The sequence below is a fragment of the Copadichromis virginalis genome, linkage group LG12, assembly GCF_057382275.1.
Source record: "Copadichromis virginalis isolate Kocher_CV1m ecotype Utaka linkage group LG12, C_Virginalis_male_GT1.1, whole genome shotgun sequence".
Lineage (NCBI taxonomy): Eukaryota > Metazoa > Chordata > Actinopteri > Cichliformes > Cichlidae > Copadichromis > Copadichromis virginalis.
The window spans coordinates 10,897,180-10,924,936 of NC_140629.1; the positions used below are offsets into that span (position 1 = coordinate 10,897,180).

Sequence of the window (27,757 nt, forward strand, 5' to 3'; positions counted from 1 at the left end):
TGCGTCTGACGTAAGGTAAGGTCACGTGACTTTGGCGTGTGCCACAACATCTAGTGGATAGTGTTAAGAGAGCTCTCCCTCGAGTGTTTTAAATCATAAATAAACGAAATGGATTTCAGCGTGAAGAAATTAGCCTCGGGTGCTGGACTGTTTTTGACACGGGCTGTCCAGGTAATAAAGCGCTCGTGAGTGCCGCGAGCGGAAAAGTGTTGTGGCTTTTGCTGTCGCATCCTTTCACTTTGGCAGTCAGTTGTTACTAGCGTTAATAACAATTTGGTACAGTCGTATATGACTTTGCGGTATATCGCTATGTCTAACGTGACGCTGCATATCAGCATCTAAAGCAGGTGAAATTGATAAGATATTCAGCTGTGCCTTGCTCGTAGTTTGGGCCAGCGGCGCAGTTCAACATAGGACTGACTAAGTGCTATCTCTGGCAAGCTAGCGTAGCTAATATTAATTATTTCTCAAGTTAAAAGAGGCACAAATATAGTACAAATATAAACGGGTTTTTTTCCCATTTGGATTAAGGGTGACAGGGAAGTGACAACGATTAAGCACGAGCAGATCATTAACCGGACTCCTTCGTGACGTCACTTTTCTTAATATTACTGCTTTGTTTTATTTTTTTATTCGCATGTATGTGTGTAAAAACTGATTCCATCTCAGAGCAGACAGACGCAGATGTGTTCGAGTACCGTCGTTCACCTGTGAGATGTGTGTTGTTTGCGCTATGACGCCTCAGTTCACAGAGGAGAAGTTGGGCCAAGCAGAGAAGACCGAGTTGGACGCTCAGTTTGAGAACCTGATCAGCCGGGCAGACTGCACCAAACACTGGACCGAGAAAATCTACAGACAGACTGAGGTCCTGCTACAGCCCAACCCAAGTATGACATCAACATAGAAGTCTCGTTATTATAGGTATTATAGGTGGAAAGAATAATCAATAATCATATTACTTACTAAAGAAATTTAATTATACACTCACTGTCAATTTTATTAGGCACACATACTCCTTTTAAAGCAGTTAAACATGACAAATCTTGTCAATAATAATAATATACGTATATGTAAGGAACCATATTAATTGATGTGTTATGTAAAGCATGGTGGCACAGTGGTTAGCACTGCTGCTTCACAGTGAGATGGTAGATTTGACCCCCACCTGGCTGGGGCCTTTCTGTATGGAGTTTGCATTGGTGATTCTAAATTGTCTATATGTGTGAATATGAATGTGAATGGTTCTATAAGTGTTGTTGGCCCTGTGACAGACTAGCAACCTGTCCAGGGTGTACCTCGCCTCCCATCCTGTAACAGCGGGGTATCTCGACCCCCCCATCTCTAGTGTTGTTAACGGAGGCACCCAAAGCCACCCAAAAGGTACTTGCAGTGTGTCAAATGCACTGTAAGTAATGTTTATTTATATAGCACTTTTCAAGTTGGTGCCACTCACCAGAACAAAGTCATGTGTTTCTGCATGTGAATTTTAATGTGTAGACATTAAATGAGTGCCCACATTGGGATGGCTTTCTGCTTGGAAGTGTTAGCTGCCTGATAATATTGATGAATTGCACTTATCTAGCAAAACAGTATGTGATATAGATTACATCAGTTTAGACATCCAAACTCCCAAGACTGGTTTGACTGAGAAATGTCTAGCTTCATGTTAATTAATGTTAAGAAATAACCAACACCAGGTTTTATACAGTGTACCTAACTTACAACTAACTAGCTAGCCTTACCTTGCTAACTTGATTTATGTCCTCTGAGAGCATATATTGCTTGGGAGAACAATGTTTTGTGGATGCTTTTTGACCATGCATGAATGTGCTTTAAGCGGATTGTGTTATAATGTTCATATTGCCATATTTAGTAAGTATTTCATAAGAACAATAGCCCACCCCAGGCTAGTGGTATGCTATGATTATATTAAACGTAAGGGGACTGTCTAAGCCAAGAATCTTAACTGTGATCTAATTACAACATCCTGAGCTATTGATTAAATATATGAAAACAGGGGCTCTAACTTGTCACTGTTTTATTCTGCATGCCACAGTTGATCATACTGGTGAGTATTTCGCCTGCCTACTCTAGTGACCTGCTTTAGAAACCTATCATGTCTCTGAATTATTAGTAGAAAACGAATAATTCCTTAACAGGAATCAGTGTGAAACACAACTTTTAAATGCAAAATTTGAGGCATTTATGAGATTTGTATTGATCACTAGGTTTTACAGATTGTATTCAATTATATTGAGCCATCCACTGGATGTAGATGTATGTATGTATGTACCCTAACAAGAATTAATGTATCACAAACCATCAAAACCCTGTTAGAGGCAGAGAGATAAATGCTAAAAGTATTTCTTCTGTTAAATTAGTTCTCTAATAGAACAGTTTGTACTTCAGACAGAACATCACATCTGTGATGAGAATGATAATGACTTTAAGCTCTTAAGAGAGAATGACAAAAGAAACTCCACAGAAGATGACACTGGCGGTTGAGAGCTAGTGGAGATAATGCTAAATTTAGAGATGGCAGGGACATTTTAGATTTTAGAAAACATTTGGCTACCCTTTTTCACTGACACCCAGTTCTCCCTCATAGTAGCTATCCATACACTGGACTCCTCTAGTAACTTTTTAGCAGTTTACAATTACCTTCATTTCTACAGCTTATTTTACATTCTTTCATAGTGTGTAGTGGTGTGTGTATTTAAGGAAGATGTAAAGTCAAATTTGTGTACATACATTACCAGTCAAAAGTTTGGACACACCTTCTCATTTAATGTTTTTCTTTATTTTCATGACTACGTACATTGTAGATTCTCACTCAAGGCATCAAAACTATGAGTGAACCCATATGGAATTATCTGGGAATGCTTTGCACACTCTTGGCATTCTGTCAACGATCTTCATGTGGTAGTCACCTGAAATGGTTTTCCAACAGACCTAAACAAATCTCTTCTGCTTGCTACTTTTCCTTAGTAGTGGTTTCTTAGCAGCTATTTGACCATAAAGATTGATTCACACAGTCTCCTCTGAACAGTCGACGTAGAGATGTATCTGCTGCTGGAGCTCTGTGTGGCATTTATCTGGACTCTGATCTGAGGTGCTGTTAAGTTGTGATTTCTGAGGCTGGTGACTCAGATGTACTTATCCTCCGCAGCAGAGGTGACTGTTGGTCGTCCTTTCCTGGGGCGTTCCTCATATGAACCAGTTTCATCTGAGTTTCCGATGGTTTTTGTGACTGCACTTGGGCACACGTTTAAAGTTTTAGCAATTTTCAAGACTGACTGACCTTCAGTTCTTAAAGTAATGATGGACTGTCATTTCTCTTTAATTGCTGATTGGTTATTGCCATAGTATGAATTCTAACAGTTGTCAAATAGGGCTGTACCAGCCTGACTTCTGCACAACATAAACTGATGGTCCCAACCCCACAAAGAGGGCAAGAAATTCCACAACTGAACCCTGACTAGGCACAAATGTGAAGTGAAAACCATTTAAGGTGACTACATGATGAAGCTCATTGAGAGAAGGCAAAGGGTTTGCAGCACTGTCAACAAAGCAAAGGGTGGTTATGTTCAGAAATCTAAAATATAAGACATATTTAGAGTTAATTATCCGTATCTGTATTCTTTTTTTGCTACGTAATTCCATATATCGTGCTTCATATATTTACTGTCTTCAGTATGTATCTACAATGTAGAAAGTAGTAAAAATAAAGAAAAACCATCCTTCAACAGTTCAAACTGTTGACTGATGGTTCAGATAGACGTTTTCTTTATTTGATTTACAGTTTTCCACAAGTAATAAAAAATACATGAAAAAAACTGAGCTAATAAGCAATGTGCTATTCAAGAAAGCTATGATCACTAACAAATGAATGAAAAAACCCACACACAACATCAATAGGAGCAAGCTACAATTTTTTTGGTCATGTTTTTCTCTCTGAGAGCTTCAGTACTTTTTCTTATTTGTACTTGTGGAAAACATGTTTACTTTAGGTATGGCCAAGTCATCCACTGGGCTTTATTTTTCCATAATATTCTATGTAACATTAGACTTTTAATAATTGTTACTGTTAATTCAAACACTGTATTTTCAGTATTTGAATTGAATTTGTTCTAAAACTGCGATTCATTTAATTTATGTTTCTGTTTGAAGCAAGCCAAAGGAGCCAGAACACACATTTGGTCCCTGCTGTGCGTAGATCACAACCTGCTGTTCTGACTTTTAATTCAATTTAATTCAAGTCACTTTTATTCACATATTCACCAATTTACAAGAGTCGCCTCAGTTTACTTTAGATACCTGGCTTCGGGAGGATCAGAAATACGCTGCGAATGGTTGGGTTTAAGGGGAACAAAGAGAGACAGGACAAAAGACAAACTATAGAAGTTACGAAGAGCTGAATAACTCTTCGTCTGAAGTTAGTTTGAAGCCTTAAACTTAAGTAGTGAGCGTGCTAAGTCCAAACTGGTAGCTAGTTCAATAGTAGAGCGGCCCGGGGGACTACAGTGGGACTTCAAGCTTTCAATTAGAAAGTATCTAGTGCCGTTAACTCTTTGTTAATGTTATGGTGACGTGCTAGTGTAAGTGATGCACTGCTAATGCTGCTAATGTTTTTTTCAGGTGTACATGCTATAGTGCAACAGTAGACTTTGACTCACTTGTAAATGTTGTGCTTCATGTAGCAAACCAAAGAGGAAATGACAAATGAAGACGAATGGCTTTTTAAGTTCTGTATTTATGTCAAAAGAATGAGTCAGCATTCAGTAGTGTGCAAAACAGTTGAGCCAACCCTACTTTATTTCTATTTTGCTAGAAAAATGGGGAACGTGTATCACAGTTTATTATAACATATGCAAACATGTATGGAGTTACAGTATATAAGGCAAAAACAAAGCTTGAAACTCAGTATTTGGCATGACCACCTTAATTCTACAACACAACCTAAACTGCTTAGCCAAACCTTTCCCATCCTTTTTGACAAGATTCCCAACACCCCAGGATGCAATGCAGTTCCTTAAAAACCAAAATGGCACACTCTGAGAATGATAAGTTATGAGGATGGGACTGAAAATGAGTGAAAAAGCAGTGAATTTCTAAAGAAAAACTCTAAAATACCCAGAGAAAAGCTGGAAAAAAGCCAATAAAAAACCAATAAAAGTGTCCTAAATCACTCAGTCACTAGTTTCAGGTCTAACTGAATAAAACAAATTATTTGAGTGAAAAAGGAGGATAAAGCCGGTTTTGCTTTGCCGTGTCATTCACAAGCCACCTGGTTTTTCAGTCGGATCCAGATTGTTTGATTCCAAAGCACCATAATGGTGAGGGCTAAAGTCCTCAGCTTGAGGCTTCATAGCGAGACCTCACTTTCTAATGGGTGATGCTGCTATGTCCTACTGCTATGTCCATCTTTTATATTTAGTTTGTGTGCACAACAGTCTGTTGGTAAAGGTTGTTAGTTTCTCTTTGGCTTTGGTTATGTAGAGCTGAGCAGCAGAATTTTAGTTTGTATGAAATGGCTGTGTGCAGGAGTTTATGAGAATCAGTGACTCAAACATATCATCGTACTGTAAGAAGAAAACATTTTGCTTTGGGTCATCACAGTGTCTGAGCTTTTGTACATTAATTCAGCAGTTTGGCTCCATATTTAGAGTTTCAAGCATAATAGACTACATTCAGGTAATTAAAGGCTTACATGACGTAAAATGTTTGTTCTGAGGAGCTTCTGATGTTGGGCTTGTGTCAAACAATTTCATTCTACACTATAAGGCTGCAGTAAGTGGGTTTTATGTACTGACTACATTGCGGTGGACAAAATAACAGAAAACTTAGAATTCATTGTCAATTCAATGACCCTTATCTGGTATGTTTTGGAGGTTATTTTGTTTTTTTACCATAGTGAAAATGTGAGTAGCATCCATTCAACCTTTTCCTGTTGCAAAGTATTCATTCTATTTTGTCTCCCTGCGTTTTCCATGTGTTTCTTTTCATTTACAGTTGCTGCAGCCAGACATAGAAACATCTCATATAGAAATTAAATGAAATTAAATGAAGACTACACCCAGAAATGCTTTGTATTGTCTTGCCACACTGTGTTACCTGCAGTGCCTCATAGGGGAAACTTTCCCTGCATGCCAAGTGATGCACATTTGCACCAAAGTTTGAAGGGTTTTTCCTTCACCTATGCACCACCTCGCTACCAGATTCCATGATATTCAGAGATGTAGTTTCGCATGATTTTGAACAACAGCAGCACTTGCTTTGACAAACGAAATTTATTTTATATATATGGCTGAATACATCTTACTTAAGTACTGTTCTAAAATGAAATTATCACTATTATCACTATTATCACTCTTTGCATTTCATGCAACTTTGAAATTTTACCCTACTATGTTTCAAATAGAATTTGTTTTTAGCCACAAGGAGGCTGAGAAGTGTCAAAATGGATATTTACCAATGAGGTTACAGGTTATTAAACAGTAATAGTGGTAGCTGTTTATTTTACTGAAAGCTGTCCACCCTGTAATTCGGTCTGTCTGTTGTGCTGAGCAGTCTGAAGGGTTTGACCACACAGGGTCATTATTTCTGAATATAGTTTTCATTTAATCAGCATGTGGGTAAGAATTTCAACTGGTTCTTTATTTCTCAGTTGTGCCATGAATAAACTCTTCTTTATTTTTCACTGCAGGTGCCAGAATCGAGGAGTTTCTTTTTGAAAAACTGGACTGGAAGGTGCCGTCCAGGGTTACTAATGCAGAGCTGCTGGGTCAGTATATGCAGGATGCAGCAAAAGAGTTTGATCTTGGAATGCCATATGGTGAGTATAAAAACTCCAAACAAACAAAGTCCTAGGAGTTAATAAAAAAAATTCTAATTAATTCTAATTAATTCTGTATCAGGAAAAACAACTGGAGGAGGCCCAGAGTTCTAATGATAAAGAAATCTATTTGTCATATTTCTCCCATACTGGATTTTCTTTATTGGCTTCCTGTTAAATCCAGAATTAAATTTGAAATTCTTCTACTCGCGAACAAAGTCTTGAATAAGCAGGTCCAGTCATATGTGAAAGACATTATAATACCGATAGAGCATGTTAGAGCTCTATTTGTACAAGCTACAGACTTGTGGTTGCTAGAGTTTTTAAAAGTGGAATGGGAGGCAGAACTTTGAGGTATGAAAAACCTGGCTTTCCTGTGGAACCAGGCCAGGTCTCCGTGTTTTGGAGACAAACACCCTCTCTAATTTTGAGATTAGACTTTAAACTTTACCTTTTGATAACTCCAAAAAGGTTGATTCTGTTCACTAGTAACATAGTGTTTTCAGTGGGAGAAAGGTTTCTTCACTCATCCAATTGACTTCTACAGTCTCAGCTGACTGCAGGTTTCCCCAACCTTATAAACAGTACATTTGCACAATGACTGAAACTAGCAGCACTGAATGAACAATGGGCTGTGAGGTCAGTTTGATCATTAATATGCAAATTCTCATGACCATAGCCCACTGATCAATGGCCATGAGTACCATTCACAGAGAGTTGGCACACAGCATTGTGAGAGCATTGCATTGTGAGATGGCGATAGATGTACCCTTGGGCCCCCTCCTTGATTCAGAGATGGTCTTTCCCTTTTCACATAAATAGCCTCCATGACTCCTTGACTTGTGTACATCCTCATCAGTGAAAGAGTGTCAACTGGCCTGTAGGTGTAAATAGGCTGCAGAGTCCTGGCCTGACAAGGTGAATCTTGTGTGTTGTGCCATCCGCTTTACCAGAGGTTGTTTGGTTTCCCCACTGTATAAATCCTAGCAATCCTCCTGGCACTTAACAGCATACACCACATAGCTCTGTTTGTGTCGGGGGAACAGATCCTTGGGGTGGACCAATTTTTGGCGCAGCAATTTTTAAAGTTTAAAAGCCACAGAGACGCGGTGTTAAGAAAAAGTGCGTCCCAACTGTTCCGATACTCCTGACACATACGGGATCACTACGGGTTTTCATTTAGGCAGCAGTTGTCCTTCTCTCCTTGATTGGCTGGAGCTTTCTTTAGGCGCCTGCCCAGCTTTCACAGCCCATTGTTCATTCAGTGGGCTAGTTTCAGTCATTGTGCAAATGTTCTCTTTATAAGGTTGGGGAAACCTGCAGTCAGCTGAGACTGAAGAAGTCACTCGGATGAGTGATGGAACCTTTCCCCCCTTTAAAACGCTACGTCGAGATGAACAGAATCAACCTTTTGGGATTTCCTTACCTGGATGATTGAGCATGAAGACACCTTTTGATAACATTTATCAAGATGTTGGTTCAGGTGACTCTGAACCTTCTGTTATCTATGACACTGTAAACTCAAGCTGTCCCCATGATGCACTGTATGTTTTCTTCTGCTTGTTTTACATTTTGTCTTGCCTCTCCCATAGTGTGTGTTCTATCCTGTCTCATTATGCTCTCTTATTGGTTTTCTCTTTCCCCTCACCCCCAACCTGTCGGGGCAGATGGCTGCCCTGCAAACCTGGTTCTGCCTTCCTGTTAAAAGCGAGTTATAACTTCCTTCTCCTGCAAAGTGCTTACTGATACTATTTCATTTGGTTCACGTTTTCAGAATACTGTAGAGTCTTTACCTTACAAGTGCCTTGAAGCGACTTTTGTTATTTGTATATGTTGGTATTAGCTTACATGGATATAGCCAACATTCTGCCAAAATGGCAAATATGCATCGGGAAGAGTTGAAGCAAGTAATTCTTGCAAGCATGATGTAACTAGAATAATTCAGTACTGAGAGAGTAAGAATATAGTGCTCTGAAAAAAGTGAAACCAATAAGGAGATTGCTTTATCCGTTCTCTTGCTAACAAAAATTTGTTAATTTCCAGAAGTTTCTGTTCCGCTGGAGGTAGTTTTTTCTGAATTGTCTTTCTATGTATAGAAAGACAGAAAGAAAATACATATTTGTCTTGCATAACTCTCTGTTCTGTCACCATGTAGGTCACTCTACTGCATAATACAGGCATATGTTTCAGATCATGATCCCTGTGATCATGTCCCTGTGTGGAAATCTAAGAATCAATACTGCTTTGAATGAGCTAGTCTGTGCACCTCATTCTGTTGCTGCATCAATAGTCAGGGCCAAATGTGACCAGTGTCACAGAGGAGGAATTCCAGGTCTCAAAAAAATCAATAGGAGAATGAGATTTATGCAGGAGCACTTAACTTATCATTTAGATCTCCTTCCCAGACATTTTGAGTGAAACTCCCAAGAAGTTATTTGTTGTATCCCCTGGACAGAGCAAAGAAGACAAGGGACTTGGTATTGGAATGAAGAAGTACAGGACAGTATTAAAAGGAAGAAGTCAGCAAACAAGTGGCATGAAAATAGACAGGAATATTTGGAGGCTAGGTGTAAAGCAAAAAAAGGGCTTATAGTAAACTGTATGTGACAAAGGACTTGTATCGATTGGATAGCCAGAGAGATAAAGCACAGAGATGGAAATGTATCAAGGAGTAAAGCGTGTGTTGAGAAGATGGAACATGGAAAATGAGAGAAGGAAAGTTTGTGAATCAGGAAGCGTAAAGAATTAGTAAGAAGGGCAAGGCAGCTATTTAAATGTTGAAGCGTGGAAAGGCGATTGGTCCAGTGACATACATGTGGGGGTATGGAGATGTCTAGGAGAGAAGACAGTGGGCACCCTAAGAAATAGAAGTGTACCGATTTTCAAAAACAAGGGTGATGTGAAGAGCTATTGTAATGTCAAAGGGATAAAGCTGGTCATCTATATAATTGGGGTATGGGGAAGAGTTGTTGAAGCTAGATTAAGAAGAGAGGTGATGATCAGTGAGCAGCAGTATGGCTTCATGCCAAGAAAGAGCGCTACAGATGCAATGTTGCCTTTGAGAGTTTTGATGGAGAACTACAGAGAAGGTCAGAAGGAGTTGCACTGTGTCTATATGCAGATCAGGCAGGAGTCTCTGTGAACTATTATGTTTGCAGGACTATGACGTCTGTTTGTGATCTGTAGTGAGAGTTGGAGCAGGTGGAGGTATGAGGACAATCAGTAGAATCAGTACAGAATACATGTGTATGAATGAGAGGGAGGCAGGGGTAACAGTGAAGCTGCAAGAAGCACATAATGAATGTAGATGAGTTTAAATGCTGTCCGAAGCAATGGACAGTGTACATGAAAGGTGAAGAAGAGAGTGCAGGTAGAGTGGATGGACATACGTGTCAGGGCTGATCCGTGACAGAAAGATGGCAAGAGTGAAAAAGAAGGTTTAGAAGATGGTTTGATTGGATTTCCGGATTTCATGAGCTTTAACATGAAAAGTTTCCAAAATGTATACTGTAGGTAGAACAGCACAACATGTTTTTCACATTGTGTGATGTGTCATATATATGTGTTAAGGGAAAATTGTACTTAGTAGTCAGTATAAGCTTTTAATGATATAAGTTTACATGTGATAGAATACTGCATGATGACCTTTTCCCTGCTTAGAACTGATTGTCCTTTATGAAACGTGTTCTGATATTTGTATCTGAATCTTCCCACAGCGACAGTAAGAAGTCAAACAAGCAGTTCTGACCTCGCACACACACACACACACACACACACACACACACACACACACACACACACACACACACACAGTGGCTTGCAAAAGTATTCGCCCCCTTGAACTTTCCCACATTTTGTCACATTACAGCCACAAACATGAATCAATTTTATTGGAATTCCACGTAAAAGACCAATATCACATACGCACATGCTCACGTCACTGAACAAATGTATTCATTTTTCTTGTGTATAAATAAAGACAATTGCAAGAACAGAGCGCACATTTCACAGGGCCCCCACTCTGATTTGAGCGCTCTGCGAAACGCCCTTGCAAGTTAAAACTGCAGCGTCTGTGTGTGTTTTCTCCTCTTAGACTCTCAGCTGAAGAAGTGTCATTTAGAATAAATCTCTTGACAATATGAAATGGATTCTTGTATATAATATTTTTTCTGCTAAAGTTGTTAAATCAACAGATACCTTGATATATCACATAAATCTATAAAATAAATACATAAAAAACAACTACAAAATTATGCCAAGCTAAATGAAGGATGCTACTTCCGAACTCATGTAACTGCATAATGGAATATCTGATTGGTCCCAAATTGGATATGACAGTTGACACTGGCTTTAGCTGTGTGTCTGAAAAAACTTATATATATATATAATCATCACTACCCATTTGAGCATTACAGTGTACCGTAGGTAGGTCTGGCTGTGGTTTGTCCACGTGGTGTTGCTGCAGCACAGAAAAAGCTGCTGCTGCTGCGAGGGCATAATCAATGCCAAACACCATGCTGCCTCATTAATTTCAAATGGATTAAAGCAGACAAACAGAACAGAAGTATAGTAGTTAGGATTCATGAATGTTTTCCTTGAGCTGTTAACAGCACACTTATAAAATCATCGCAATAATACACACTGAAGGAAAGGCATGAAAAGGTAACATAAATGCCATCACCTCATTTTTTACTGGAACTGTAATTGTGGAAACAATAATTTCTTTGTTCTAAACTTAAATTTTATAGTTTAATCCATTTTATTCTGCTGCAACCAGATGCAAGTGTGCAAAGGCTACACTAGCATGTGCACATGGGCATGCCATGACATTCATTCAAAAAAGTTTCAATTCTCTCTTCTTTACCAATGCTATGGTGTGCTTACAGCATGGTGGGAGTCTTTTTGGTGAGTAGATCTAATGTGTTTCTTCCAGGGAACACTTTGGAGAAGGTGGGGGAGTGTGAGAAAAGATTAGGAGAAGCAGAGAAAGAGTTCCTCCAGACTTCAGCCATCAGCTTTCTTACGCCTCTCAGGAACTTTCTGGAAGGAGACTGGAGAACTATTTCAGTGAGTCTGGAATATCACATCTATTCCAATGTTGTTTGAGTCATACTTCCAATATATACAATATACCACACACTGTATCACGACAAAGTGATTCTGTGATACTCAGTATGTTGCAAGACAATAATGTACAATACATCTTGATATCAGTATAACTGAAAAAAGAAAAATCTCTATGAACATATCAAAAAACATTATGTATGCCATTGGTGTGTGTATCTGTGTATTAACTTTATTATTCAATTTATTAGCTCTTCAATGTACTTTACTTACTGTCTGCTGTGTCAGCTATGTTCACATCTGCGAGTTCTTTATTTTTCTTGTTAGTGAGCTTTTGTTCATTTGTCCCCTCACTGAGTAAGAAGGAATCATGAAGAAATTATATTTATCCAGTGAATCACTAACCTATTGCAAAAGAGAGCAAAATGATATAGACCGTATATAAAAGATGGACGAACTTCCTGAAGCCAACATGGAAGTTCCAGAAGGGATGAACTCCTCTGTATGCACTGGGGGGAAAAGACATTTCATCTCACCTGATGGGATTATGGTCTCAATCGCAAGTTTCAAGTCTTATAGTGAGCGTGAGTGTTTTCCTTGTAACATATGAGCAAACCAGCAGAGGTCAGCATTGTTGTTGTTTCTATGTTGTCTGACACCACAGCATGTATTAAATGTTACATGTCCCAGTAAGTTAGTAGCCTTATAACCTGCTTGAACTATAAACGTTGCTTTTTTTGTTAACTTTTGTGATTAGGACTAAATCAGATGAATCCCTTAGCTTTGCTGCTACAGGCTGCTGGAAGACTTCCCATGATGCATTCAGCATTTCTCATTCACTCCCTGCTTTTACTATGCATGTATTTAAATGCTACTTCTGCATGTCATTAATGTTTGCCTGCTGCTTAGTTTGTGTTTTGTCCTTTTTACGGTATAGAAAGAACGTCGCCTTCTGGAGAATCTTCGCCTGGACCTTGATGCCTGTAAAACACGAGTGAAGAAGGCAAAGGTGGCTGAAGCAAAGGCCGCGGTGAGTTCATAAGCGGCTCACAATCAAATTCCCACACGCATTACCTCAATAATTCAGATGATTAATCTTTGGCGATGCTTGGATTAACCATAACTAACTGTTTATGCATTCTTTGCAGTGCGAAGGGGAAGTGAGTATTGAGGACATGTCTTTTAAACTCTTGGATGCATGTCTTGGGTTGTTTTTCTTGTCATACTTGCTTTGGCTCGATTTAATTTTCTGCTGTTACTTCAGGTTTTACTGTTAATAAGTGAAGTTTTCACAGACAAGGCTTGACTATTACATTACGACGGAATGTGGCGATTAGTCAAATTTGGCAAACTGTGTTAATTAAAAAGCAACTCACACAGTGTCATTTACCATTTAGTATCTCACCTGGGGGCCCCTCTGCATGGATTCTATATGTGTAGTTTTTATGATTTGGTCGTTGATATTTTGGTTTTTCACAGCAGATATGTGATTGGCTGTCAAGGGAAGCTACTTGGGAGCAGATTTATTTAACATAAACAAGACTTAATGACTGTCTTATTAAACTCACTGTTGACCATGACACAATTCAGGAACTGAGAACATTGCACAGTCCCTCTTTAGCATTCCCTGACTCAGTTATTGCAACCTATTAGGCAGGAAATACAGAAGGCACACCACAAGACCACAAAAACAGTGGGAATGTTCAATGAGCTGACTTTGCCGGAAATAAAGTCAGCTCTCCTGCTTCCTGGCAGCGTGGAAGGAATGCTCGCTTCCGCGATGAACAATGTATTCAGTTCATAAAGGGTAAATGTGAGGGTTTTTTTTTTCAATTCAGCCTGCATCCCTTTTTCTTTAAAAGAACATTAGTTGCCCTCTTTTGTATAAACTAACAAATCAGCTAAATAAATAAATAACATACCTGAATTTCTTTGTATTTTCCTTTAGTTGTTGTTCTAATGTCCTTAGTGTGCTGCTACTTTGATCATTAAGTGAATCAGTATTATCAGGATTACACGATCCTGGATCATCAAGGGACCTTGGATTTCTTAAGCAGAGTATGGAGAATGCATCCCTGTTTAATATTGCAGTGACTTTTCTTTACAAATATCTTTAACTTAGTGCTCATTTTCACTGAAGATTGAGAATATTTTCATGGATACACAGATAGATACTATGTATTGATGGAGATCTCTATTTTGTCCCTACGGCCTCTAGGGCTGTGTTCAATTTCCTAGCCAAGCATCCATACAGTACATATATCTATCTATATATATATATAGATAGATATATGTACAGGGAGATGTAGGATCTGTCACTGCCACCTTTTTCAGCACTGGGGTCTGAGCCCTATTTATGTGCCTGTGTGTATAGACCTCTGATGCCACAAACACATGCCTTAGGATGCCCAGCACTTGCTGAACAATATGGCAGCCGCAGTGATTCATAGTTCAAATGAACAACAGTAACCGTACAGCATCTGTGCATATGTCTGTCAATAGGCATCAGAAAATGTACTTGGATATTCATGAAGTCCTTAGGAGCTGATTATATATTACTGCAAATATAGGCATGTTCTTGCTGTAAAACTGTAATCTTTGTGGCACACAGAGCCACTCTGCAAAAGGAATCAGGCTGCATCCAGATGCCTCACTAAATGCCACTACTGCTCTCAGTTAAACCTAATGAATGATATGAAACAAGTACAAAAACATCTTCTGCTACTTTCCCCTTCATAGTTAGTGGCAGACCCTTGTAGTTGATAACCTCTCTTGAAGCTTGTTTTTGTTTTTCACTGTTAAACAGGACTTTTGTTGCACTTTTATCCTTCATTTTCAGTAACTTTTGCAACCAGAATGCATGTTAGCATGCGTATGAATAAATAAAAAATATGTCAGTGTTCCGTTTAAAGAAATGTTGACAGATGTTAATCACCAGCAAACTGTCACACTTCTGCAATTATTATGAGTGCTGTGCTTTTCTGATTGTAATTTGGAGGAATTCTTTTTAGTAGCAGTGCCTTGTTTACACTGAGTAAGCAACAACAACAAAAAAAATAACTGTACTGTTTCTGTAGACAGCTCCAGATTTTCAGGAAACCAGACCTCGCAACTATGTGCTTTCTGCCAGTGCCTCTGCGGTAAGAAGACAATCTTGCTTTATTAAATACTGATGAGAAAAATAACACAAACCTATGTCATTATGCGATACTTTTTCATCTTCTGTTTGTCAAGTTGATCTTTCACTCTTATGACCAATGCATAGTTCACTGACTTTTTATGATTCATAATTAAACTTGAGGCAATTCAGAAATCGATATACTTTGTCATGCTGGCAAGTAGTTCAGGTAGCTGTGAAGCTATGCTTCATTAATGTTTGACTGGAGGTGTGTCAGTCCGGTAAGAATGTTTATTACCCGTAATCATTACTGGTGGCAGTTTGCATAGCATCCTTATGTGTCATATCACTGTATTATGTATTGTGAATGATTGTTGTCATACCATTGATAACAAACGTCTGTCACTTACTTTTGAGCAATGCCAAACCACACCTGCTGGGTGTGACTAAAAGTGTGTGTGTGTGTGTGTGTGTGTGTGTGTGTGTGTGTGTGTGTGTGTGTGTGTGTGTGTGTGTGTGTGTGTGTGTGTGTGTGTGTGTGTGTGTGTGTACTGGGTTGAAGGCAAGGCATTTTTCAAGCTCAAAATGTGGTTGTGTCAGGGTTGCAATTGGGTTATCGTTAGGTTTAGGGTAAGGGTCAGGGGTACACATTGATTTTTGATGATAGGGTTAGGCTAAGCGGCTAGGGAAAGCATGTCAATGAGATGTCCCGACGAGGATAGCAACACCAGACGTGTGTGTGTGTGTGTGTGTGTTTGTTATATCAGTTTCAAAATTCATAAATATGAATATTTATTCAGTGTCAAGATTTCAGAGTTTAAAAACATCTAATACAGATAATTCAGGTAACATTTTGACAATATGCACAGAATTAAATGTCTTTTTTAATATTAAAATATTTAAACTAAGATCATAGATGCGTTTTTAGTATCAGAGTGAGAATGAGTATCAGAATTTAGAATGAGATTTAGTTCTAAAAAAGCAATAACTAGAAATATTGTTTCAACATTTCTTGTTATTCTTTTTTTACTACTTTTCAATTAAATGTAGAGTTAACATTGTGTAGTTTACATTTTAAACAGTGTGTTAACCTTTGTGAAAACAGGGTGGTAGGTTTTATTTAGTAACGACCTCAGGTGCTGGTTCTAGGTGACCATGGTGAAGTTATTCTAGGATTTTCATGTTATAACTAAATTTTCTCTTCTTATGCCGCATGTTTTTGGCCCATCAGCTCTGGACCGAGGAAGTGGAGAAAGTAAGTATGATTGTGTGTGAGTTGTGTACTTTGTCAATTGTCTGTCTGGTCATTAGATTGAGATACCAGTGTGCCTTAAACAAACATGTGCTTGTTTTCAACGGGCCACGATTTAAGGTGACTCTTAAACTTAATTACCATAGACCTCCTACCAGCTTTTACTCTTTTCGGAGCACATAGTGTCAAACGCTGTACATCCCAGCAATGCAAAAGAATTAACGTCATCTGGGTGAATGAAGCTGGAGCTTTTGTCTTCTGAGGACTGTAGGATATGAAAAGTAGGGGTGGATTTTGATTATTGATTTATCAATTAAAATCGATTCTAGCTTGGATAATGTGATATCAACTCATTAAAATCCTGAATCGATTTTTTAATGTAAATTTGTTTTGCCCGAAACGCTAGAATCTCAGGTTAAACCTCTCAAAAACAACCACCAAACAGCTAAAACAGTAAATGAGAGCAGGTACACGGATTCTGTACAAAGACGCAAACACAAAGCGCGGATCCGCCGACGGATCAGAATCAGTGAGACGTCGCCTTTCTCACCTGACGGCATGGACACGGTCGGGGCTGAAAGCCAACAGCTCACTGATTCTGATGTTTCGCCGGGTCCGTGCTTTGTGTTTACTCCCTTTTTGCGCTAGATTCTGAGCTGTAGGTTTTTATCTCTCTCCAAACAATATTGACTGAACCAGCAGCAAAAGAAGATCCAAACTATGCTTCACATAAACATTGTCATGGATTCCCTCTGACTTTTGCTGTTTTGCTTCCACCACGATAAAATCACACTTCATGCACAGCTCTCCCTCTCTCTCTCTCAGTATACTTCAAGAACAGTCTCCCATCTAAAAATCTGTTTTCTGCATTATTCACTTGCGCACAAGTCTACCGTTGTTTACAGCGCTGTCGGACGCTGTTTTTTTTCCCTTTTACTTACTTCTGAAAAGAAAACCTCATTTCTGCTGTTGAATAGTCTACTGAACAAATTTAAACTTTTTAAAATTATGCAAAATTGCAAAACGTTTAGCCTGGTCTCTAATAAAACTTCTGTAAATTTGCTCTGCTTCACTTCAGCAGCATCAGGTAATGTTCATATGTTGATTAATTGTTTTCTTATGTTTTTGAGCTACTGCAAAATATTTTTATAAAATCTCTGCCGAGGAAAATCACCTTCATGTTTTTCTGTGTTTCTCAGCTACTTTGACACAAAGGCATCTGTTGTGATGCTTACACCTTTGATAAAGTCTCACAAGTGTCAGCTTTCTTTTTATAGATATAAATATATGGAAATGTACTGATGCATGATCTGAATTATAATATTTCTGACTGTCTGAGGCAAAAATTTCCCCGATTCGAATCGAATCGTGGATCGAATCGATTCAGAACCTTGTGAATCGGAATCGAATCGATTCTAGAAATCGGTGACGATACCCAGCCCTAATGAAAAGGTTTAAGACTCTTGACTTACTTAATAATTATAGAATAATCACTGTATAACTATTGTTTTTATTATTTCAGGCTGAACATGAGCTCCGAATAGCCCAAACAGAGTTTGATCGCCAAGCAGAGGTCACACGATTGCTTTTGGAGGGCATCAGTAGTACGCATGTATGTGAGTCACACCCACAGCCTCGACTTCTGTCAGCTCCAGCCACACACAACCTTGACATTGAACTTTCAAAAGAAAAAGTAACTTTGTGTAACCATAGATGGCAATAGTCAAACACTTCACTGAGCTCTTCTCTGTAAACATTAAATATTAATTACAAAGTAAATACAGTACAGGTTTTTTTTCTCTCGCCTAAGATTAGAGAATAGCTTTGCTCAGACTACATATAGATATATAGTACACACACTACCAGTCAAAAGTTTGGACACACCATCTCAATTAATGGTTTTTAGATTTTAGATTTTAGATTCTTCCAAATAGCCACCCTTTGCCTTGATTGCTGCTTTGCAAACTCTTGGCATTGTCTTAATGAGCTTCATAAGGTAGTCATCTGAAATGGTTTTCCAACGGTTCCCAGACATGCTGAGCACTTGTTGGCCCTTCACTGTGCCTTCACTCTGCGGTCTATCTCATACCAAACCATCTTGACTGGGTTTAGGTCAGGTGACTGTGGAGGCCATCTGGTGCAGCACTCCATCACTCTCCTTCTTGGTCAGATAGCCCTTACACAGCCTGGAGGTGTGTTTGGGGTTATTGTGCTGTTGAAAAATAAATGATAATCTAACGAAACGCAAACAGGATGGGGTGGCTCTCATCCTCTCAGTCCTGCAGGAAGTGCAGCGGAGGCGCCGCCCAGAGGGGAGCCATTGAAATGCGGGGTGAAGAATATGAGAGGGGTCATTGATGATTTTAGCTGCCTGTCTTATGGGCCTGTTGGCTGAAAACCTGTGCAAGAGTTCTGACTTGCAGGCCAATGATTTTAGAGCACACTGATACAGTGTGCTGCGTTCTGTTCCTGTTCTGAAAGCTGACGGAGTGGAACCAGCAGGTAATGGAGAAGATCATGATGCTTTGCAGGAAGGCATAGTAAAACGTCATCATGATGGGTGTGCTGACTCCAACGGAGTTGAGTTTCCTAAGGAGGTATAACCGTTGGTGGCACCTCCTGAGAATCTCCTCTTTGTTGGCAGAGAATTTCAGGAGGTTGTCAAAGATGGTTACCAGGTATTTGTACTCCTCAACTTCCTCCACTGGCTTCCCATGGATGGTGGTGGTGACTGAAGCAGCCAGATCCCTCTGCCTACTGGAGAAGGTCACCACCATCTCTTTGGTTTTGCTCACGTTCAGTTCAAGTTTGAAGCTGTCACACCACTCTAAAAACTCCCGAAGAGCGGGCCCATGGTGTTGTGAGGGGCCGGATGGGATGGCACGTCGCTGCAGGATGCTGTGGTAGCCATGCTGGTTCAGTGTACCTTCGGTTTTGAATAAATCCCCAATAGTGTCACCAGCAAAGCACCCCCACACCATCACACCTCCTCCTTCATGCTTCAAGGTGGGAACCATGCTTGTGGAGTCCATCCGTTCACTTTTTCTGCGTCGCACAACGACACAGCGGGTGGAACCAAAATCTTAAATTTAGACTCATCAGACCAAAGCACAGATTTCCACTGGTCTGTTGTCCATTCCTTGTGTTTCTTGGTTCAAACAAATCTCTTTTGTTTGTTGCTTTTCCTTAGTAGTGGTTTCTTAGCAGCTATTTGACCATAAAGGCTGATTCACACAGTCTCCTCTGAACAGTTGATGTAGAGATGTGTCTGCTTCTGGAACTCTGTGTGGCATTTATCTATTCTCTAATCTGAGGTGCTGTTAACTTGCGAATTCTGAGGCTGGATGAATTTAGACTCAGCAGCAGAGGTGACTGTTGGTCGTCCTTTTCTGGGGCGTTCCTCGTGTGAACCAGTTTCATCGTAGCACTTGATGGTTTTTGTAACTGTACTTGGAGACACATCCAAAGTTTTAGAAATTTTCCAGACTGACTGACCTTCAGTTCTTAAAGTAATGATGGACTGTCATTTCCCTTTGGTTAGCTGATTGGTTCATGCCATAATATCAGAATCAGAATCAGAAAGACTTTATTTATCCCCAAGGGACAATTAAGATACAACAGAGCAACATGACGCTGAAGATAAGCACAGGCAATAAAAATTGAGATAATAAATACACAGTATATACAGTATATACACATGTATAAAATTACACAGTTTTAAAATTAAAGTCACTGAATAGGTATATAAATGACTGTAAGTGACTAAAAGTGAATTAAGTGTCAGCAGTATAAAAGAGTGTAGAGTAGTTTATGTTTCTGGAAATGGTCTTATCGGCTGGAGTTAAAAAGCAGGGTGGCTTTGGGGACAAAGGTGGCTCTCATCCTCTCAGTGCTGCACGAAATTCCACGGAGGCGCTGCCCAGAGGGGAGCCATTGAAATGTGGGGTGAAGAATGTGAGAGGGGTCATTGATGATAGGGGCGATCGTGGCTCAAGAGTTGGCAGTTCGTCCTGTAATCGGAAGTTCGAGCCCCGGCTGCGACAGTCTCGGTCGTTGTGTCCTTGGGCAACCAAGCTTGGAGCTGTCACACCACTCTACAAACTCCTGAAGAGCGGGACCGTGGTGTTGTGAGGGGCCTGACAGCAGTGACAGGAGAACTGTATCGTCAGCATATTTCATCAGGTGACAGTTAGGCTGTTTGGATCTGCAGTCATCGGTGTAGAGGATGAAGAGCAGGGGGGAGAGCACACAGCCCTAGGGGGAGCCAGTGGAGGTGGAACGGAGACCGGAAAGAGAGTTGCTGACCCAAACTTTCTGAGAACTTTCTGAATTTGAATTCTAACAGTTGTCAAATATGGCTGTACCAACCTGATTTCTCCACAACATAAACTGATGGTCCAAACCCCAATAAGAAAGCAAGAAATTCCACAACTGAACCCTGACAAGGCACAAATGTGAAGTGAAAACCATTTCTACTCATAACTGATTAAAAACTGATAACAATATAGTTCTTAAAATATGAAGCTCATTGAGAGAACCCATATGGAAAAGAAATAGTAAAAACTTATATGTGATTACTCATGAAAGTGGCCACTTTCTCATTACTTTCATACATTGTTTTAGTAAGTATCCAAAACATACAAGTTTCATTATATAATTTTTCAAGGGATCTTATATCTGTTTTCACTCTTATATGCTTTTCATACAAGTTTCACACAAGACAGAAACAAACTTTATAAGATTTATATATATCTTTTCCATATGGGAAGGCCAAGGGTTTGAAGCACTGTCACCAAAGAGAAGGGTGGCTCAGGAACCATAGATAGATGGATAATTGTATATTAAATATTGTTTTCACACATTGTGGTAGAGGTTTTATCAGTGTAAAAAAAATCCAATCACATCGTTGTGATCCTTTAAGAATGACTGCTGATTCTTATTTTCAGGTGAATCATTTGCGCTGCCTGCATGAATTTGTGGAGGCCCAAGCAGCTTATTACAAGCAGTGTCACCTCCACATGCAGGAGCTACAGAAAGAGCTGGGAAGGTGAGAGTAAAATGGGGGGTGATGTGGGTGGATGGTTTGATTCATTCAGCTTCGTGCTTGGTGAGAATTGATAGCCTGTATCCTTTATACCCCAAGCCTGAAGTTGTAATGCCAAACACTTCGGTTAACACAATGACACAACGATCTACTCATAACTGATTAAAAACAGATAACAATATAGTTCTTAAAATATATAAACTAATAACTAATATAATTACACTGTAGCAGTTTCTACGAACCATGTCCAACATAGGACAACTAGGCAACTGGTATAACCCTTATCAAGCCTTATCATGCTTTTTCCCGTGGCATTGGAGAAGCACTTTTTATTTAACTTCACTAGTATGCTAAGAACCTTTATCCTGCTGCTCTTCACATAACCACCGGACTGCAGCAACTCTTTATCTTGTCATTCTTCCCTGCAATATTCTGTGTTACTCAAAATGGTAAAGATTGGCATCCTCTATGTAACATTTTATGATCCACATTTTATGATTTACAACAATGGATAAAGTAAAATTAAGAATAAAAAGTCTAAATACAATCATAGAATGGCATCATTAATCATATTTTTTTTCACCTTTCACCCTTTTGTTGCTTTGTGTTCATGTTAGACGACTCTGCAACACCACGATGATTTCTCTTGGAGTAGTTTCTGCATTCCATTGTGCATTTCTATTTTGGCTGAAAATCTACAAAAAGCTACTTATTTGGCACTGCTGAGTGCCAAAAGCCATAATTAAAAAATATTATACATTTTTCAACATGCATACAAATATTGTATTTTTTTTTTCACTTTGCAGCATATAATATATTGTATGCATTGCTTCAAGTTATAACAGTGTAGATGCAGAAAAAGCTGTTTATTTAGTTTTTTAAACAAAGTTTTGCCCATTTTTTATTATTTTAGTTTATTAGTGTTCTACATGTTCTGGATATTCAGACCATCACATCTACCTCTCCCCCCCAGGCTTCCTAATGCTTTCGCACTGAACTCCACAAACGCCATTGCTACTCCCAGTATGGTGACAGAAGGCAGCAGCAGCCCAGTGGAAACTGACACCCTTAAGATCGAAGAAGTTCAAGCACCAGCTACAGGAACCCGCAAAGCCAGAGTCCTTTATGATTACGATGCAGCGGATTCCAGTGAGCTCTCCCTTCTGGCTGACGAGGTGAGGTTTCATCATCAGCCTGGAACTAGGCAGCCAGTATATGGCTGTTGGTCTCTGGCCAGAAATCTCTTCAGGGCTTGGTCTAAACAATAGGCTCGGTCATGTGGCATTTGCTGCTTGTAATTATGTAATGCACTTACACTTTCCCGGATCTTTAATCTTTTGTTTGTGTGTATTTTCTTTTCTGATGATGGAAACAAGTACAACAATCTTGCTGTTCACATGCAGAGACGTATACAAATGTACACCCGTTAAAAGTATAAAGATTAAAAAGAAAATCAGCATTCCACTGTAACATTAGTCATGGACATGCCCTATGTGTAAAAGTAATTCCCACCACTCTCCCACGATGCTTTTTTTGAAAGCTGAGTTCAGTTTCACTAGACACAATCAGGCCTGATTACTGCTGGACCTTAAGAGTCAAGTAATCTGTTACATGGAACCTGTGTGACAGTGTGAAGTTACAAAACCCTAAGGCTCTTGGACTCCAACGAACCACAGTGCGAGCCATCACTCACAACTGAAGAAACCTTGAATCTTCCTGAGAGTGACTGGCCACCAAAATTACTCCAATGTGGCAAAAGCTGTGCAGTCCACATAGAGTGTACTAATGAGTACGGGTAACTGGAAAAACAGGCAGCTGATACAGCCTAAGCAGTTGTATGTAATAAAATAAATTCAAGTAAAAAATAAATTGTGGGGTCTTTTATAGCCAACAACAGAAATATTCATGATTTATAGAACTTTGCATCACAACCTCTGTTGTCCCCTGATGAAAAGCTTTTCTAATAATTGTTTGAAAATTAAATTTAAAGGATGGGAAACATGTATTGGACCTTAATAAGGTACAGCTTATCAGTGATGTTAAGTGATCCATGTAAAAACCACATATTTTAGGTTCCTGTTTTAATTTTGATTTCAAAAACAGATAAAATATGTTCGCAGATATTGTGTTTCAAATGTAGTTCCAAGCTTCATGCAAATTAAAAAGGAGCTAGTGACAAAATCAACAAGAGATGACTTTGATCAACATTGGATAGTTTGTAGATTAATTGTAAACAAATTAGGAGTTCAGTTAAAGTTGCAGAAAATTTTAACTGAACTCCTGGCATGATGTTGCTATGCTTTTATCCAGATACACTTTGTTCTTTGGAAAGACTGTGCATGACCTTTTTAGTAAACGTTTGCTGAGTTACTAGCATATTTTCATTTCTCAATATCATCATGTCATTCACAGATGATTTAAAAAATAATCTGAGAAAGCATCCATGTGTTCATTCCAACTCTACAGTGTCAGCAGACACGTAGATACACACAGCATTTAGATTTCAGTCATAACTCTGAGTCAGACAGAGCTGCACTTTTTAATCACACTCACATATTGAAAGTTTGATCATCTAAAAAAACTGAAACAATTTATGAACACCACAAAGGGGTTTGAGAAATCTCGCCCTGCTGTGGTTTGTATGCCAGCTGTGTCCAGTGTCTCTTTTATATGCTGAATTTAAAACACTTCCTCAAATGATACGCTTGTGCGTCATCAGTTGGTTTCTCCAGTAAGGTTCCTTTTTTCCTCTTCCTTCCTGCTTCTTTCCCCTTGATAAATTTTAGGAACTGAGACATTCATTATATTGTGAGCAGATCTGGATGACCTGTGTAACAGGAATCAGAATCAGAAAGACTTTATTTATCCCCAAGGGGCAATTAACATACAACAGAGCAGCATGACGTTGAAGCTAAGGACAGGGCATAAACAGGCAATAAGAGATAGTAAATACACAGAGTATACAGTATATACACAAATAACACAAATATACACAAATGACACAGTTTTGAAATTAAAGTTGGTGAAAGGTGAATAAATGACTGTAAGTGAAAAGAGTGTAGTTTATGTTTATGGGTTTGGGAAATGGTCTTATTGGCTGAAGTTGAAAAGCAGGGTGGCTTTGGGGACATAGGTGACAAAAGAGACAAAGTAGACAAATTAGAAAAGCTTAACATACCCTGGGTTTGAGTTTCGGAGTAATTATATGAAAGAAATGAAGCCAGGAGAGCATCATGAGTAACTCTGCCTTTGTCCTCACCGGTGGGCAATTAGGAGTTAAGCCCCTTGTGAATAACAAGGGAACTGAAATGGTGTGACTTTTGTTCAATTCAGTTCAATTAAATTTTATTCATATAGAGCCAATAATAATAACCGCCACCGCAAGGCGCTTTATATTGTGAACTTGCATGTGAACAAGCATTTGGTGACCGTGGGAAGGAAAAACTCCCTTTGAACAGGAAGAAGCCTCTGGCAGAACCAGGCTCAGAGAGTAGCAGCCAGCTGCCGCAACCAGTTGGTGGGGGGTGAGCAGATTGTCATTGTCCCTGGATCTGGGACCCAGGATTTTGAGTTTTAGGGAAGTTTTTTTTAGTTTCGCTCATCACTTCATGGCTCTATATTCTTTGTTGGTGTTTAGCTTTCTGTTATTTCTCAGGGTAGGCTTGATACAACATTTCCTGCCTTTAGTTCTGAGGTTGTCTTTCAACAATCTTTATGTTTATTCTGTGTTTATGCAGGTTTATGGTCCCCTTTTGGTTTTAAGATGGAATTTATATTCAAGTGCAATAGCCTTCTGTTTATGATGTTGTGTTTTATATTCCAGATGAACTCCGAGTCCACAATCATGTGTTGTAGATTGATGGAACGGTCCTTCTTATTGACTCTTGCTAGACTAGGAGAAGCCTCTTCATTACTTGCAGATCTAAACAGTGAAGTTAGGGTTCACCTGCAACACCTGAGCATGAATAAGATCCTGGAAAGCAGCTAAATAATTTCAAGGATTGAAATACAAGCATGTGTGAGAAACATTGCTACTCAGTTACATGTGTAGAGTTACAGAAGAATGTAATCCCCATATGATGACACCATTTACCCCCAGTGTTTTCCTGTTTTCTGTTGAATAAAATATGGATAATATGGTTAATATACTATACTATAAAATGCTGATTATTTACATTTGCCTCTGTTTTGCACATTTTGAATGCTCGCCTTCTTTCTGCGTTACAGCTCATCACAGTTTACACAGTGCCTGGAATGGACTCTGACTGGCTGATTGGAGAGAAAGGAAACCATAAAGGAAAAGTGCCAGTCACATACCTGGAGCTTCTCAGTTAGACAGCGCACACACGTATGCATGTGCATGTGTGTGATTGGACACATAGTGAAGCCACAAAGAATTTCTCATTCTTACACTAACCTCTAATCCTCAATAACACCTCTCCCAAATACACAAAATGCTTCTCAGACAGCAGTGAAAATAGAAACACTCTTATAGTGACTCAAGGAAATTCCTCATTGGGGATGGTTAACATTCCTTTCAGTTTTCTGTTTGTGATGTTTTTGTGTTATGTGCATCCCAAAGTCCCAATACGTCCCAATGCTTGAATGAAATTATATTGGTGCGTTTGATGTCTTTGCTATATTTTAAAACTGCTTTCTTTGCTAAACTCTGATGAAGAATTTAATTGTAAAAGTCTAAATTATTCTCTCACAGAGATTAGAAGTGTAAGCTTTCACTGAACTGGGTCTAAACGACGAAATTTCTCAGTTTTTCTTCAAAAGGCAGCGGGGCGCGTGAAACAATTTCCTGTTCTCAATTCTTTGGGTTAAAGTGGTGATATTAGGCAACTAAAGAAGAAGTGAAAACAAACGGGACTTCTTTATGTTGTATTATTTTCCAGTCCCACTTCATATGTGAGGAGCAGGGAAACCATATAGGCCACTTTTGGTTTGTTTGAAAGATGTGACAGTTTCCTTCTTTTACTGCAAATGTGTTTGCCCCTTTCCTTTTTTTTCTCACAGTGACTCTTGTGATTACGTTAACTTATTGGTGATGAAACTGTCATATATGATGATTTCCATAGTTTACAGTTTACACTGTAGAATTGTAAACCACGGAAACTGTTTGTGAGGATTGTTTGGGGGAAAATATTTGCCTTAAGTGCTAGCTGAAGCGAATGCAATACCTATGTTATTTAAAGCAAGAATAGTCATTTGGACTTATTCTTTTTTTGTTTTTTGCTTCTCGCATTTTTCCACACCAATGCAGCTGCTCCTACGAACAATATGAACACTCTACACCTCTTTTCTAACTGCCTTAAGAGGACGGGTGGGGACTGCTGACAATGTGCTCTTCAAATATTGTACAAATGTCTGATTTAAAGTTCACCACAGCCAGCATGCAACACTGACACTCCCCTGCAATTACACAACTGCCTGTGTGCTTTAGCCGTGAGTGTTGTTTTTTTGGTTTTTTTTTGTATTTCCAGTGTTTTTCATTAAATTAAAGGATTTTCAGTCTTAGTGCTGCATGTGCTACAGCCGGTAGCCCGTCCTGTTGGACACTTATGTGTGTGTACATGAATGTAGACAAGTCTGTTTGTGTGAGATCTAAATCTATTGTGCTCCCTAATGTCCTGCATGTGTACATGCATGCACTGCCTTTATTTATTTATTTATTTTTTAAGACAGCCTGCTGATACGTTCACGTGAAATGAGCGTATGTTACCTGCAGGTCGTGTCACATGATAAGAATTCTTGGTACTCATGTGCGTTTTTGTCCTGCTCTCTTCTCTTCTGCTCATTTCACAAATTTGAAGTAACTTTCTGTTATCTGTCTGTTCCTTGCTGAATGAATGAAATGTGTCCATTAATAAAACTGATTGATTTGAATTCCTCGTTTTCAGCTATTTTTCAGTTTGACTCATAAGAACCCCAACTACACTTTTTGGGGTTTGTTTTTAAAAAAATTTTGCCTCTGATTTAAAATGCACAATCGCCCAGGTTGTGATGTGAAGTGCAGATTTTCACCTTTAATTCAAGGTATGTAACGGTCACGGTGCCTGGGTCATTGACCCTCAGTTAAGCATTTTGGGCTTTTCAAGTTCTCTTTATTAGTTATTGTCGGTCTGTTTCTTAGTTGGCATTGTGTTTTTCTGTGTTGTGCTTTTTTCCAGTTACTGTTATGCTTATGATATTCCTTCTTTCAGTTTACCTTGCCTTACTAGTGTTCCCTGTGTATTGTCTCCATCTATGATGTTCCCGTTTAGTTATTTCCTCTTTCATTTTTGTAACCTTCGTCTTGTGCGTTTAGAGTTTTTCACTTTCCCTGGTCTCATTTCCCCATGTAGTTCTAGCTGTGTTCCTTTGCATTTCACATCTCACTAATAACCTTACATCATCCCGTCAACCTTACAAGCATGCTGCCTGTTCCCTGCCTACATG

At 39.1% G+C, this 27,757-nt stretch overlaps 1 protein-coding gene across 4 annotated transcripts; it reads left to right on the plus strand.

Moving 5' to 3' along the window:
- Positions 1-29: 29 nt before the first annotated feature.
- Positions 30-27,205, plus strand: LOC146696557 (endophilin-B2-like). 4 transcript variants are annotated; one of them, XM_085474701.1, is made up of 13 exons: positions 30-171; positions 746-887; positions 2,057-2,068; positions 6,707-6,835; positions 11,769-11,902; positions 12,837-12,929; positions 13,048-13,059; positions 14,977-15,039; positions 16,249-16,272; positions 17,792-17,881; positions 21,216-21,316; positions 22,287-22,488; positions 25,541-27,205. In XM_085474701.1, exons 1-13 carry the CDS (start codon positions 109-111, stop codon positions 25,646-25,648), a joined length of 1,173 nt encoding a protein of 390 aa, XP_085330827.1. In that variant the 5' UTR covers positions 30-108; the 3' UTR covers positions 25,649-27,205. The 4 variants fall into 4 exon arrangements, with proteins under 4 accessions (XP_085330827.1, XP_085330829.1, XP_085330830.1 ...); XM_085474703.1 differs by lacking the exon at positions 13,048-13,059; XM_085474704.1 differs by lacking the exon at positions 2,057-2,068.
- Positions 27,206-27,757: the final 552 nt, after the last annotated feature.

Bases quoted from the DNA above. Each gene is read 5' to 3' on its own strand.
- LOC146696557 (XM_085474701.1), top strand. From the start codon at position 109: ATGGATTTCAGCGTGAAGAAATTAGCCTCGGGTGCTGGACTGTTTTTG. The intron at 17,882-21,215 runs GTATGTGAGTCA...TCTTATTTTCAG, and splicing joins AGGGCATCAGTAGTACGCAT to GTGAATCATTTGCGCTGCCT. The intron at 21,317-22,286 runs GTGAGAGTAAAA...TCTCCCCCCCAG, and splicing joins CTACAGAAAGAGCTGGGAAG to GCTTCCTAATGCTTTCGCAC.